Genomic DNA, 12,099 nt, shown 5'->3' with positions numbered 1-12,099 from the left:
CAACGGGCAGCAATAACATCAGACAGGTGGGTGCTCGATGTAGTGGCCAGTAGCCATACTCTGGAATTCACGCAGACACCACCGGATGTCCCTCCGTCAGGCCCTCCACCCCCGGGAGTGAACCAACTCCTCAAGGAAGTACAAGTGATGCTGCGCAAAGGAGCTATATAACTGGTCCCTTTTTCTCACAGGAACAGGGGATTCTATTCCCGCTTCTTTCTGGTAAAGAAACCCTCTGGAGACTGGCGCCCCATTCTGGACTTAAGAGCCCTAAACAAGTTCCTAAAGAAACAATCATTCTGGATGGTAATACTACAGGATGTCTTGCGCCTTTTAAATACTGGAGATCATATGGCATCCCTAGACCTCCAGGATGCTTACTTTCATATTCCAATACACCGCAACCACCGCAGGTTCCTCAGGTTCAAAGTAGCTGGTATGCACCTTCGATTTCAAGTTCTTCCCTTCGGTTTGAAATCGGCCCCCAGAATTTCCACGAAAATGTTGGCTCCTGTGGCAGCACACCTCTGCCAGTTGGGCATGCAGGTAGTTCCCTACCTCAACGACTGGCTCATAAAGGCACCTTCAAAGCCTCAAGTGGTGCGTCACATTTTGGTTTGCCTCCAATTGTTCAGCAGCCTAGGGCTTGTCGTCAATTATCAAAAATCTCATCTTCATCCCACACATACATTGAATTTCTTAGGAGCAATACTAGACACGATCCGCAGCAAGGCGTATCCATCTCACGAAAGGAAGCAAAAGCTAAGCTTCTTAGCACGCAAACTCTCTACAAAAAAGTTTGTTTCAGTCCGCACCTACAAGTCATTCCTAGGGATGATCTTGTCATGCATTCCGCTGGTCCCAGATTGCAGGCTCCATATGCGACCCCTGCAAGATCAATTGGATGTACAGTGGACTCAGGTGCAGGGCTCTTTCGAGGACAAAGTTTGCATAACACCAATAATGCAGACCACCATGGCTTGGTGGGCAACGCTGACCAATTTGTACAACGGGCTCACGTTCCTTCATCAGGTGCCCAGTTACATAGTAACAACGGACGCGTCTCTCGAGGGATGGGGTGCACACTGCCAGGATTTACAAAGCAGCGGATCTTGGAATGCAGCAGAGGTTCGACTCCACATAAATCAACTGGAGCACAAAGGAATAGGTCTAGCTCTCAAAGCCTTTTTGCCGAAACTTCAAAACTCAAGCGTCTTAATCAGAACGTACAATACTACCAGCATGTTTTATCTAAACAAGTGGGGGGGGCACAAGATCTCTACAACTCTCGCAGCTGGCTCAGGACATCTGGAAATAGGCCATCACGCACAACAATTCTCTGAAAGCAGAACATGTGCCAGGACAGACCAACGTTCTGGCAGACACCCTGAGCAGGACGATTATACCATACCACGAGTGGGAGCTAGACCAGGAAATTCTCGATCAACTCTTCCTGTTATGGCATTTCTTGTTCTCGAACGTGGCAAACAGATCGAGATTTGGTCTGCCCCATTATTATGCAAGTTGGCTTCCCCAGAAAGGATCGTGGGGGAATGTGTTTTCGATGAGATGGTCCGGGGTCTATGCCTATGCTTTTCCTCCGATCCCGCTGGTACCGAGAGTCATCAAGGAGATGAAGACAGAGGGTTGTCGCCTTCTGTTAATAGCTCCCAGATGGCCCAGACAGGTGTGGTAACCGGAACTCCTAATGCTCTCAGAACAGCCACATGTGCAACTCAGAGTCCAACCCTCTTGACGATGCACCATGGACAAGTCAGACATCCGGATCCGTCATCTCTTCACTTATCGGCTTGGCTCCTGAATTCAATGAGTATGTAAATCTAAATATCTCCTCGGAGTGTAGAGAAATCTTAGCCAAAGCTAGAGCTGATACTACCAATAAGACTTACAAATTTAAATGGAAACTTTTTTGTGTCTGGCGTGCAGCGGAAGGTATACATCCTATCTCTACTCTTCCGGAGCAAATACTGCCATATCTGTTGCATTTGGCAAAGTCAGGACTTTCATACCCCTTTATTCGAGTACATCTGCCAGCGATCTCGAGATACCGTAGATCACAAGATATGGTCTCGTTATATTCCACCAGGATTGTAAAGCAATTCCTGAGGGGCCTGTTCCGTGCTTTTCCACCAGTTCGGAGACCTCCGCCTTTATGGTCCTTGAATGTTGTCTTAATGCAACTCATGAAAGCTCCTTTTGAGCCAATCCACAGAGCAGATCTCAAGTTCATCTCATGGAAGACTGCGTTACTACTGGCTCTTACTTCAGCTAAAAGAGTAAGTGACATTCAGGCCTTCACTATTAAAGAGCCATGCCTCAAATTCACTAGTTCTGGTGTTATCCTGAGGACAAATCCTAAGTATATCCCTAAAGTTCCTTCAACTTTCCACTTGAATGAACCAGTCATCTTAAAAACCTTTTTTCCAAATCCGCAGACAGTAGCGGAAAAGACATTACATTCTTCGGATATTAAAAGGTGTCTGAAATTTTACCTGCAGAAAACAAAAGACATACGTAAATCAGACCAGTTATTCGTGGTCTTTGGAGGGACAAAAAAGGGCCACTCAGTATCCAAGCAGACTATAGCCAGGTGGATTGGCCTGGCGATCCAATTCTGTCATAATCAGGCTGGTAAACCGCTCAGCAGGGTGAGAGCCCATTCTACAAGGGCGGTAGCCACTTCGGCCGCACTTTTCGCGGGAGTACCACTGCATAACATCTGTAGAGCGGCCACATGGTCCAGCCAGCATACGTTCACGAAGCACTGTTGTCTCGAGGAAACGAGTAACATGGACCCAGCGGTGGGGCAGGCAGTGCTGAGGCATTTATTTAGCTAAGGTGAGCCTCTTACAACATCCCACCCCCACAATCAAGGTATGTGCGATATGGTTCTTCAATTTCATTGACATTTACTTTTATATTACAGTGCTTATTAGTATCATATTTTGCTTGGTACTGGCCGTAATACCAACGCTTGTTGAGATTGTGCTCAAATGTTTTAAACTTCATAAGAACAGGGGCACATTTTTATACCATAATAATTTGCAGAGATGCAATTTTTCGTATTACTGTTATATTTATTAAGATTATTGATATCAGTCGGAGAATTGCTATAAAGCAAGATGCAGATTAATTCACTGGTTCTCCAACATTACTGCTCGCTACTCTGATTCAAGCATGTGAATCTATGAAAGATCCAATACTGGAGAAGAAAATCGGTTACTTACCTGCAACTGCAGTTCTACAGCATTGGTATCTTTCATATATTCACATGGGACCCACCCTCCTCCCCTCAGAGGCTATACAGATATTTGACTTCACACTTGTACTAGAAAATCTGAGGGAAAGCAGCCTCTGTTGGGAGTGTTCATGAGGATGCTGAAGCCTGATTGGATGGCACTAAAGGTTGGATCTTTCCACAAAACAAAATGGATAGGCTATAAAATAGCCTATGGGGCCTACCTAGGCCTAGTGGTTTTAAACCTACTGCTTTGTGTATTTGAGGTTACCGTGAGGCTCCCACCTTGATGACTGGGATGATTCAAGCATGTGAATCTATGAAAGATACCAATACTGGAGAACTGCAGTTACAGGTAAGTAACTAATTTTCTTTCTGCTTCACATAAATTAATCAAGCAAAAGAGGCTTCTGTACGATTTCTGCTGTGATACTCACAGCCTTTCTGGAACATGAAATGGCAACTTGAAACCTCACTGCTTTAGCTCAATCACTCAATCAGTGCTTGTAAAGCTCAGCTGCTCACTTGTTAGGGTCTCAAGGCGCTGTGTGTGGGAAGGGGAGAGAGAGAAAGTTTAGTGTTCACTGGTGAGGTGGTTCTTAAAAATGCAATGTCTTCAATTCCTTCGTGAAGCTGAGGAGGGAGGTGGTTTGTCTGATGTGGAGAGGAAGGGCGTTCCAGGCGGTGGCTGCGAGGTAGGAAAAGGAGCGTCCTCCTGTTCTGGTTTTCCTGATGCGGGGTACTTCTGCGCGAGAGAGCTGGGCTGAGCGTAGGGCCCTGTGGGGTACGTGGAGGTTGAGTCGCTGGTTCAGGTAGGCTGGTCTGATGTTGTGGAGGGCTTTGTGTGCATGGGTGAGGATCTTGAAAGTGATTATTTTCTTTATGGGAAACCAGTGCAGTGTACGCAGGTGTTGCGAGATGTGGCAGTGTCGAGGTAGGTCAAGGACCAGTCTGGTGGCGGCGTTCTGGATGTTTTGTAGTTTGCGGGTGAGTTTCTTGTTGATTCTGGCGTAGAGTGCATTGCCGTAGTCCAGTCTGCTGGTGATGAGGGCGTATGTGACGGTCTTTCTATGTTCGAGGGGGATCTATTTGAAGGACTTGCATAGGAGGCAGAGGGTCCGGAAGCAGGTGGAGGTGACTGAGTTGATTTGATGGTTCATGCTGAGATTGGAGTCCAGGATGATCCCGAGGTTGTAGGCTTGGCTGGTGGGGGTGGGCGGGTTTCCAAGGGTGGGTGGCCAACAGGAGTCATTCCGTGTGTTGAGTTGAGGGCCCATGATGAGTACTTCTGTCTTGTTTGCGTTGAGTTGAAGGTAGCTGTTTCTCATCCAGCTCAGATGAGGATGGTTGAATACTTTTGTTTTTACCTGAGTGTTACTGTGTGCCTCTGATAGAAGGAACATTTTAAGGTGTTTTGTGTAGATGGGCAGTTCAGGTAAAATGGCTTAGAGTTCTAGTAAGGCCCAAAAGATCCATTGTTAAATGTTTGTGAGATATCGATTCCCTCGTAGCATATGTACTGTTCTAAGCATATTTAAACCGTGTTATTTTCCAAGACCAGGTTGGTCATAGATTCTCTGCTTGTAAAATGTCTGGCTAATTGTTCTGTCACCTTCTCTCATTCTACAGAAAATCAAGGAAATCGCATATATGCACTCCGAGGGAATCCTAGCTGGTGAGCTGAAGCATGGCCCACTCGCTCTGGTGGATAAACTCATGCCCGTTATCATGATCATCATGAGAGACCACACATACAACAAGTGCCTAAATGCCTTCCAGCAAGTTATAGCTCGCCAGGTGAGCATGTGGATAGTTTTTGGGAGAGAATAAAACTTTCATCAGTGGTAGCACACTTCCATCAAGTAGCCGGCTGTCTTGGTGCATTAAACATGGGAAAAACAACAGTTCATTGTAGATTTCATTTTTCTGGCTCTTAAAGGCTGTTTTTTTGTTGATGACTCCTTTTAATGTGGTGTAGGGCCCTTTAACCCCTTGGCTGACATATATATATATATATGTATATATATATATATATATTCATGTTCGATGGCATGTGTAGCTGCAGATACACATGCTGTGCATTATCCTGCCATCTAGTGTTGGGCTCAGAGTGTTACAAGTTGTTTTTCTTCAAAGAAGTCTTTTCGAGTCACCAGACCGAGGGACTCCTCCCTTTCGGCTCCATTGCGCATGGGCGTCGACTCCATCTTAGATTGTTTTCTTTCCGCCATCGGGTTCGGACGTGTTCCTGTTCGCTCCATATTTCGAATCGGGAAAGTTAGCTAATTATCGAAAATTCGACGGTATTGTTCGCGCTCGGTACCGGTTTAGTGTTAGTACATCGACACAGATTGTAGAAGCGCTCCGGCAGCCCTTCGGGGCTTCCACTCTTCAGCGGGGCCTGGTCGGCCCGACCGCGTCCATCGTCGAAACTCATGGACTGGACCCCCTTCCGCTTCTGCCTGAATTGCCACACCAAGTGTCCTTATACAGACCAACACTTGGTCTGTAATCTGTGTCTATCACCGGAACACATGGAGGATACTTGCGAGGCCTGTCGGGCATTTCGATCGGAAAAGACACTACGCGATCGAAGAGCCAAAATACTTCAGATGGCGTCGACACCGGCCGAACAGATCGACGACGAGGAGGAGAGAATCACCATACACAAATCGGACTTGGACGACTCCGAAAGTGAGCTACCGACGGCACAGCAAAAAAACTGTGAGTAAAACTGCCCTGGCCAAGACTCACTCCAAAATCATAAAGGCCAAGGGGATGCCACCGCCAACAGGCCTTGGCTTAACCCAAAAACACGGTGACCAACCATCGGCACCGAAAAAGGCCTCCCAACAGCCGAAGACATCCGACTCCGGTCGAGATACCGGCTCCGAACCATCTCGGCACCGGGAGTTCGACACACCCAAAGTGAAAAAGGTTTCCTCTGAGCCGAAAAAGACTGTTCCGAAACTTTCGGTGTCGAAAAAGGCAGCCTCTGAGCCGAAAATAGGCTCCTACACAGAAAAGCACGGACTTTCCAGCCAAATGCAAGAGCATAGATGTGAGCAAGAATGAAGTATGGGAGAGCCAGACCATACTCAAAGGAGGCTGCACATCCAGAAAGAGACTGGTAAAATTCAAACTCTTCCTCCAATAAAAATAAAAAGAAAGGTAGCATTTCAGGAGTCGGAAATGCAGGCAAAGGTGGCAAGAGACAAAACACCACCACTGCACTCTCTACATCTGTCCCCGGTAACAACACCCCCAATGCAGTCACCAACACACACGGTGATGACACAGGATGACCCAGATGCATGGGACTTATATGATGTACCGGTCTCTGACAACAGTCCCGATTGTTACCCGGCAAGGCCGTCACCTCCAGAGGACAGCACTGCATATATGCAGGTGTTATCAAGGGCAGCTACTTTCCACAATGTAGCAATGCATGCGGAGCCAATAGAAGATGACTTCTTATTTAACACCTTGGCATCCACCCACAGCTCTTATCAAAGTTTGCCAATGCTCCCAGGCATGCTCAAGCACGCCAAACAGGTGTTCTAGGACCCAGTGAAAGGCAGAGCAGTCACGCCTAGGGTGGAGAAAAAATATAAACCTCCCCCAATGGACCCTGTGTTTATAACACAACAACTAACACCAGATTCGGTGGTCGTGGGAGCGGCCAGAAAGAGGGCAAACTCCCAATCATCAGGAGACGCACCACCGCCTGACAAGGAAAGTCAGAAGTTTGATGCTGCAGGCAAACGAGTGGCGGCACAGGCAGCCAATCAATGGCGGATTGCCAATTCACAGACTCTACTGGCTCGCTACGACAGGGCACACTGGTACGAGATGCAACATATAATACAGCATTTGCCCAAGGAGCACCAGAAACGTGCCCAACAGGTTGTTGAGGAAGGACTGGCAATTTCCAACAACCAGATAAGGTCTGCACTGGACTCGGCAGACACAGCAGCACGGACAGTGAACACTGCGGTAACCATTCGCAGGCATACATGGTTACGGAGCTCAGGGTTTAAGCCGGAAATCCAGCAAGCTGAGTTAAATATGCCATTTAACCAGGAACAATTGTTTGGGCCAGAGGTGGACACGGCAATCGAGAAACTAAAGAAGGACACAGACACGGCCAAAGCCATGGGCGCGCTCTACTCCCCACAAAGCAGAGGCACTTTTAGAAGACCACAGTTTAGAGGGGGGTTTCGTACACAAACCACAGAGCCTTCCACCTCACAAGCCAGACCTACCTATCAGGGGCAGTACCAGAGAGGAGGGTTTCGAGGATCATACAGGGGTGGACAATTCCCAAAAGCAAGGGGGAAATTCCAAAGCCCTAAAACACCTCAAGCCAAACAGTGACTTCAATGTCACAAACACTCAACACCAGTGGGGAGGAGACTTACTGCATACTACCAAAACTGGACATACATAACTACAGACGCATGGGTCCTAGCCATTATCCAACGTGGTTATTGCATAGAATTCATAAATTTCCCACCAGATGTGCCCCCAAGAGCACACAATATGTCCAAATAACACTTAGACCTGTTACAGCTAGAAGTCCAAGCATTGTTACAAAAACAAGCAATAGAAATAGTACCCAACCATCAAAAAGGAATAGGTGTCTACTCCCTGTATTTCCTAATTCCAAAGAAAGACAAAACGTTGAGACCCATATTAGACTTCAGAACGCAGAATCTCTACATCAAATCAGATCACTTCCACATGGTAACACTTCAAGACATGATTCCCTTACTCAAAAAACAGGACTAAATGTCAACGTTAGATCTCAAGGATGCATATTTCCACATACCCATACATCCTTCTCACAGGAAATACTTAAGGTTTGTAATCCAGGGCGTGTATTACTAATTCAAGGTGTTACCATTCGGGATGACAACAGCCCCAAGGGTATTCACAAAATGCCTTGCAGTAGTAGCCGCTCATATAAGGAGACAGCACATGCACGTATTCCCATGCTTCCCACGATTGGTTAATAAAAACCAGCACTCAACAACAGTGTCTTCGTCACACACAATACGTTATAGAAACTCTACACAAACTAGGGTTCTCTATAAATTACCAAAAATCACATCTACAGCCATCCCAAATACAACAATACTTGGGAGCAACATTCGACACATAAAAGGCGATTGCCACTCCAAGTCCACAAAGGGAACACGCGTTCCAGAATATAATATTAAACATGCAGCCAAACCAACACTACCAGGTGAAGTTTGTAATGAAACTTCTAGGCATGATGTCTTCATGCATAGCCATTGTCCCAACCGCAAGACTACATATGCGGTCCTTACAACAGTGCCTAGCAAGACAATGGACACAAGCACGGGGTCAACTCCAAGATCTAGTGTTGATAGACCGCCAGACACACTTCTCGCTTCAATGGTAGAACCCTATAAATTTAAACCAAGGGCGGACATTCCAAGACCCAGTGCCTCAATACGTGATCACAACAGATGCTTCCGTGATGGGGTTGGGAGCACACCTCAACCAGCACAGTATACCGGGACAATGGAACATTAAACATTAAACAAAAACAACTGCACATAAATCATTTAGAACTGTTGGCAGTGTTTCTAGCATTGAAAGCATTTCAACCACTGATAGCCCACAAACACATTCTTGTCAAGAAAGACAACATGACGACAATGTATTACCTCAACAAGCAAGGAGGGACACACGTGTCACAACTGTGTCTCTTAGCACAAAAAATTTGGCATTGGGCAATTCACAATCACATTCGCCTAATAGCACAATACATCCCAGGGATTCAAAACCAGTTAGCCGACAATCTCAGTCGAGATCACCAACAAACACACGAATGGGAAATTCATCCCCAGATCCTACAAGATTACTTTCTACGCTGGGGAACACCAAAAATAGACCTATTCGCAACAAAAGAAAACGCAAAATGCCAAAACTTTGCGTCTAGGTACCCACACCCTCTGTCCAAGGGCAATGCGTTATGGATGAGTTGGTCAGGGATATTTGCTTACGCTTTTCACCCTCTCCCACTCATTCCTTATCTGGTAAACAAACTGAGTCAAAACAAACTTAAACTAATACTCATAGCACCAACCTGGGCTCGCCAACCGTGGTACACAACACTGCTGGATCTATCAGTGGTACCTCATGTCAAATTACCAAACAGACCAGATCTGTTAACTCAACACAAACAACAGATCAGACACCTGAATCCAGCATCGCTCAAACTAGCAATCTGGCTCCTGAAGTCTTAGAATTTGGACACTTAGACCTTACACAAGAATGTATGGAGGTCATTAAACAAGCTAGAAAACCTACTACAAGACATTGTTATGCAAACAAATGGAACAGATTTGTTTACTACTGCCACAATAATCAAATTCAACCACTACCTGCTTCCGCAAAAAACATTGTAAGTTACTTATTACACTTACAAAAATCTAAACTAGCATTCTCTTCTGTTAAAATATATCTCACAGCAGTATCTGCCTATCTGCAGATTAGACATTCAACATCGCTTTTTAGAATCCCAGTCATCAAAGCATTTATGGAAAAATTAAAAAGAATCATACCCCCGAGAACACCACCAGTCCCTTCGTGGAACCTCAATATTGTATTAACACGACTCATTGGACCACCATTTGAACCCATGCACTATTGTGAAATGCAATACTTAACTTGGAAGGTAGCCTTCCTGATAGCTATCACATCTCTTAGAAGAGTAAGTGAAATACAAGCATTTACCATACAAGAACCCTTTATACAAATACATAAACATAAAGTGGTTCTCCGTACAAATCCCAAATTCTTACCAATAGTTATATCACCATTCCACCTAAACCAAACTGTGGAACTCCCAGTCTTTTTTCCACAACCAGACTCAGTAGCCGAAAGAGCCTTACATACGTTAGACATCAAAAGAGCACTAATGTATTACATTGACAGAACAAAACAGTTTCGCAAAACAAAATTATTTGTAGCCTTCCAAAAGCCTCATGCAGGGAATCCTATATCCAAGCAAGGCTTTGCCAGATGGATAGTGAAATGTGTTCAAACCTGCTATATTAAAGCAAAAAGGGATCTACCTATTACACCAAGTGCGTATTCCACAAGGAAAAAAGGCGCCACAATGGCTTTTTTTAGGGAATATACCTATGACAGACATTTGTAAGGCAGCCACATGGTCTACGCCTCATACATTCACAAAACATTACTGTGTAGATGTGTTAACAACACAACAAGCCACAGTAGGACAGGCTGTATTAAGAACATTATTTCAGACAACTTCAACTCCTACAGGCTAAGCCACAGCTTTTGGGGATATTACTGCTTACTAGTCTATGCACAGCATGTGTATCTGCAGCTACACATGCCATTGAACGGAAAATGTCACTTACCCCAGTGTACATCTGTTCGTGGCATGAGACGCTGCAGATTCACATGCGCCCTCCCACCTCCCCGGTAGCCTGTAGCCGTTATAAGTTGAATGAAAATTGAAAATTTGTAAATAAATACTATTTTTATACACATTATGTACATACATACTTACTCCATTGCATGGGCACATTTACTATATTCACAACTCCTACCTCACCCTCTGCGGGGAAAACAATCTAAGATGGAGTCGACGCTCATGCGCAATGGAGCCGAAAGGGAGGAGTCCCTCGGTCTCGTGACTCGAAAAGACTTCTTCGAAGAAAAACAACTTGTAACACTCCGAGCCCATCACTAGATGGCAGGATAATGCACAGCATGTGATTCGGCAGCGTCTCATGCCACGAACAGATGTACACTGGGTAAGTGACATTTTCCATATATTCTTTAGACATGCCTGCAGCCCGAACTCCTAGGCAGAATTAAACCAAATGTGGCACAAAGGTAGCTTTTGGTCTGCAGATCACCTTTTTTATTATTTGGCGTAAATTTGTTCAGTAGTTTTCGAGATATTCAAGGAAATCCAAATTTGTATATCTGGGCGAAGCCTAAGCACAGATCTCTTTCTGAGATCTGATTAGCTGTCGGCGCTTCAACCAGATAATTATGTCAGCCATCTTAAGAACAATATACATGATAGCACCCCTTTGAAATGCAGTGTAGTGAATAGCAGGGTTGGAGGGTCACAAAAAAACGTATAAAGGGTGATAAGATTTTAGTTACCATATAAATCATTTGTTGCTAAGGTGATTTTACCATGTGCAAACGCCTTCTGCTGGGATTTCATGAATCATGTTTGAGAGAAAACTGTTTTCTCCTGTTTTCCTCTAAAGGTTATGGAAGGTGCTCCAGAAGCTAAAATGAGAGCAAATGTTCTGTAAATTCACACTATCTTTCTCAGCCATATGAGAATGAGGGCTTACTTTGTCAGTAAAACGTACTTCCAACAAGAGCAGCCTGTCGGTTGATTCCCTTGTGTTCTACTGCAGTCTACAGCCAGTGTTGCCAGATTTTACAAGCCTTCTATAGCCCAAAGCTGTTGAAAAACCAGCCCAAAGTAAGCCCAAATGAACCGGTCCCAGCCCAAAAAGTAGCCCAAACGTTTAACACTGAACTAATGCAATCGAAGGCAGAAGCAAACATTTTAAGGCATAAATCTCATTTCTATTGTAAGCAAATATGTGAATATGTTTCAGGCAGACAATTGACTCTTTGGATTTGTCATGTTTTGAAATGGGGAATGAGCCAAAGGATGGCAACTCCCTCGTATTCAAGGTTAAGTAAGAGGTATGCTCTAGCTTTCAAACTGGTTTTACAATAAAGCAACAATTCACCGATAACAGCAAAAAGTTATACATCTTAATGGACTACCCCTCATACTT

The 12,099-nt window shown here is 45.0% G+C and overlaps 1 protein-coding gene across 2 annotated transcripts in view; it reads left to right on the top strand.

The window, feature by feature from the left end:
• Positions 1-12,099, top strand: part of LOC138265964 (glutamine--fructose-6-phosphate aminotransferase [isomerizing] 1) — a 220,860-nt gene that overhangs the window by 191,534 nt on the left and 17,227 nt on the right. For both annotated transcript variants that reach the window (XM_069214187.1, XM_069214186.1), the window contains one exon: positions 4,889-5,056. In XM_069214187.1, coding sequence (XP_069070288.1) covers positions 4,889-5,056 — 168 coding nt within the window. The remainder of the gene's footprint in view (positions 1-4,888; positions 5,057-12,099) is intronic.

This window comes from Pleurodeles waltl, chromosome 11, assembly GCF_031143425.1.
Source record: "Pleurodeles waltl isolate 20211129_DDA chromosome 11, aPleWal1.hap1.20221129, whole genome shotgun sequence".
NCBI lineage: Eukaryota > Metazoa > Chordata > Amphibia > Caudata > Salamandridae > Pleurodeles > Pleurodeles waltl.
The sequence above is the reverse complement of the archived record's forward strand: the minus strand, read 5'-3'. Positions and strand labels throughout refer to the sequence as shown.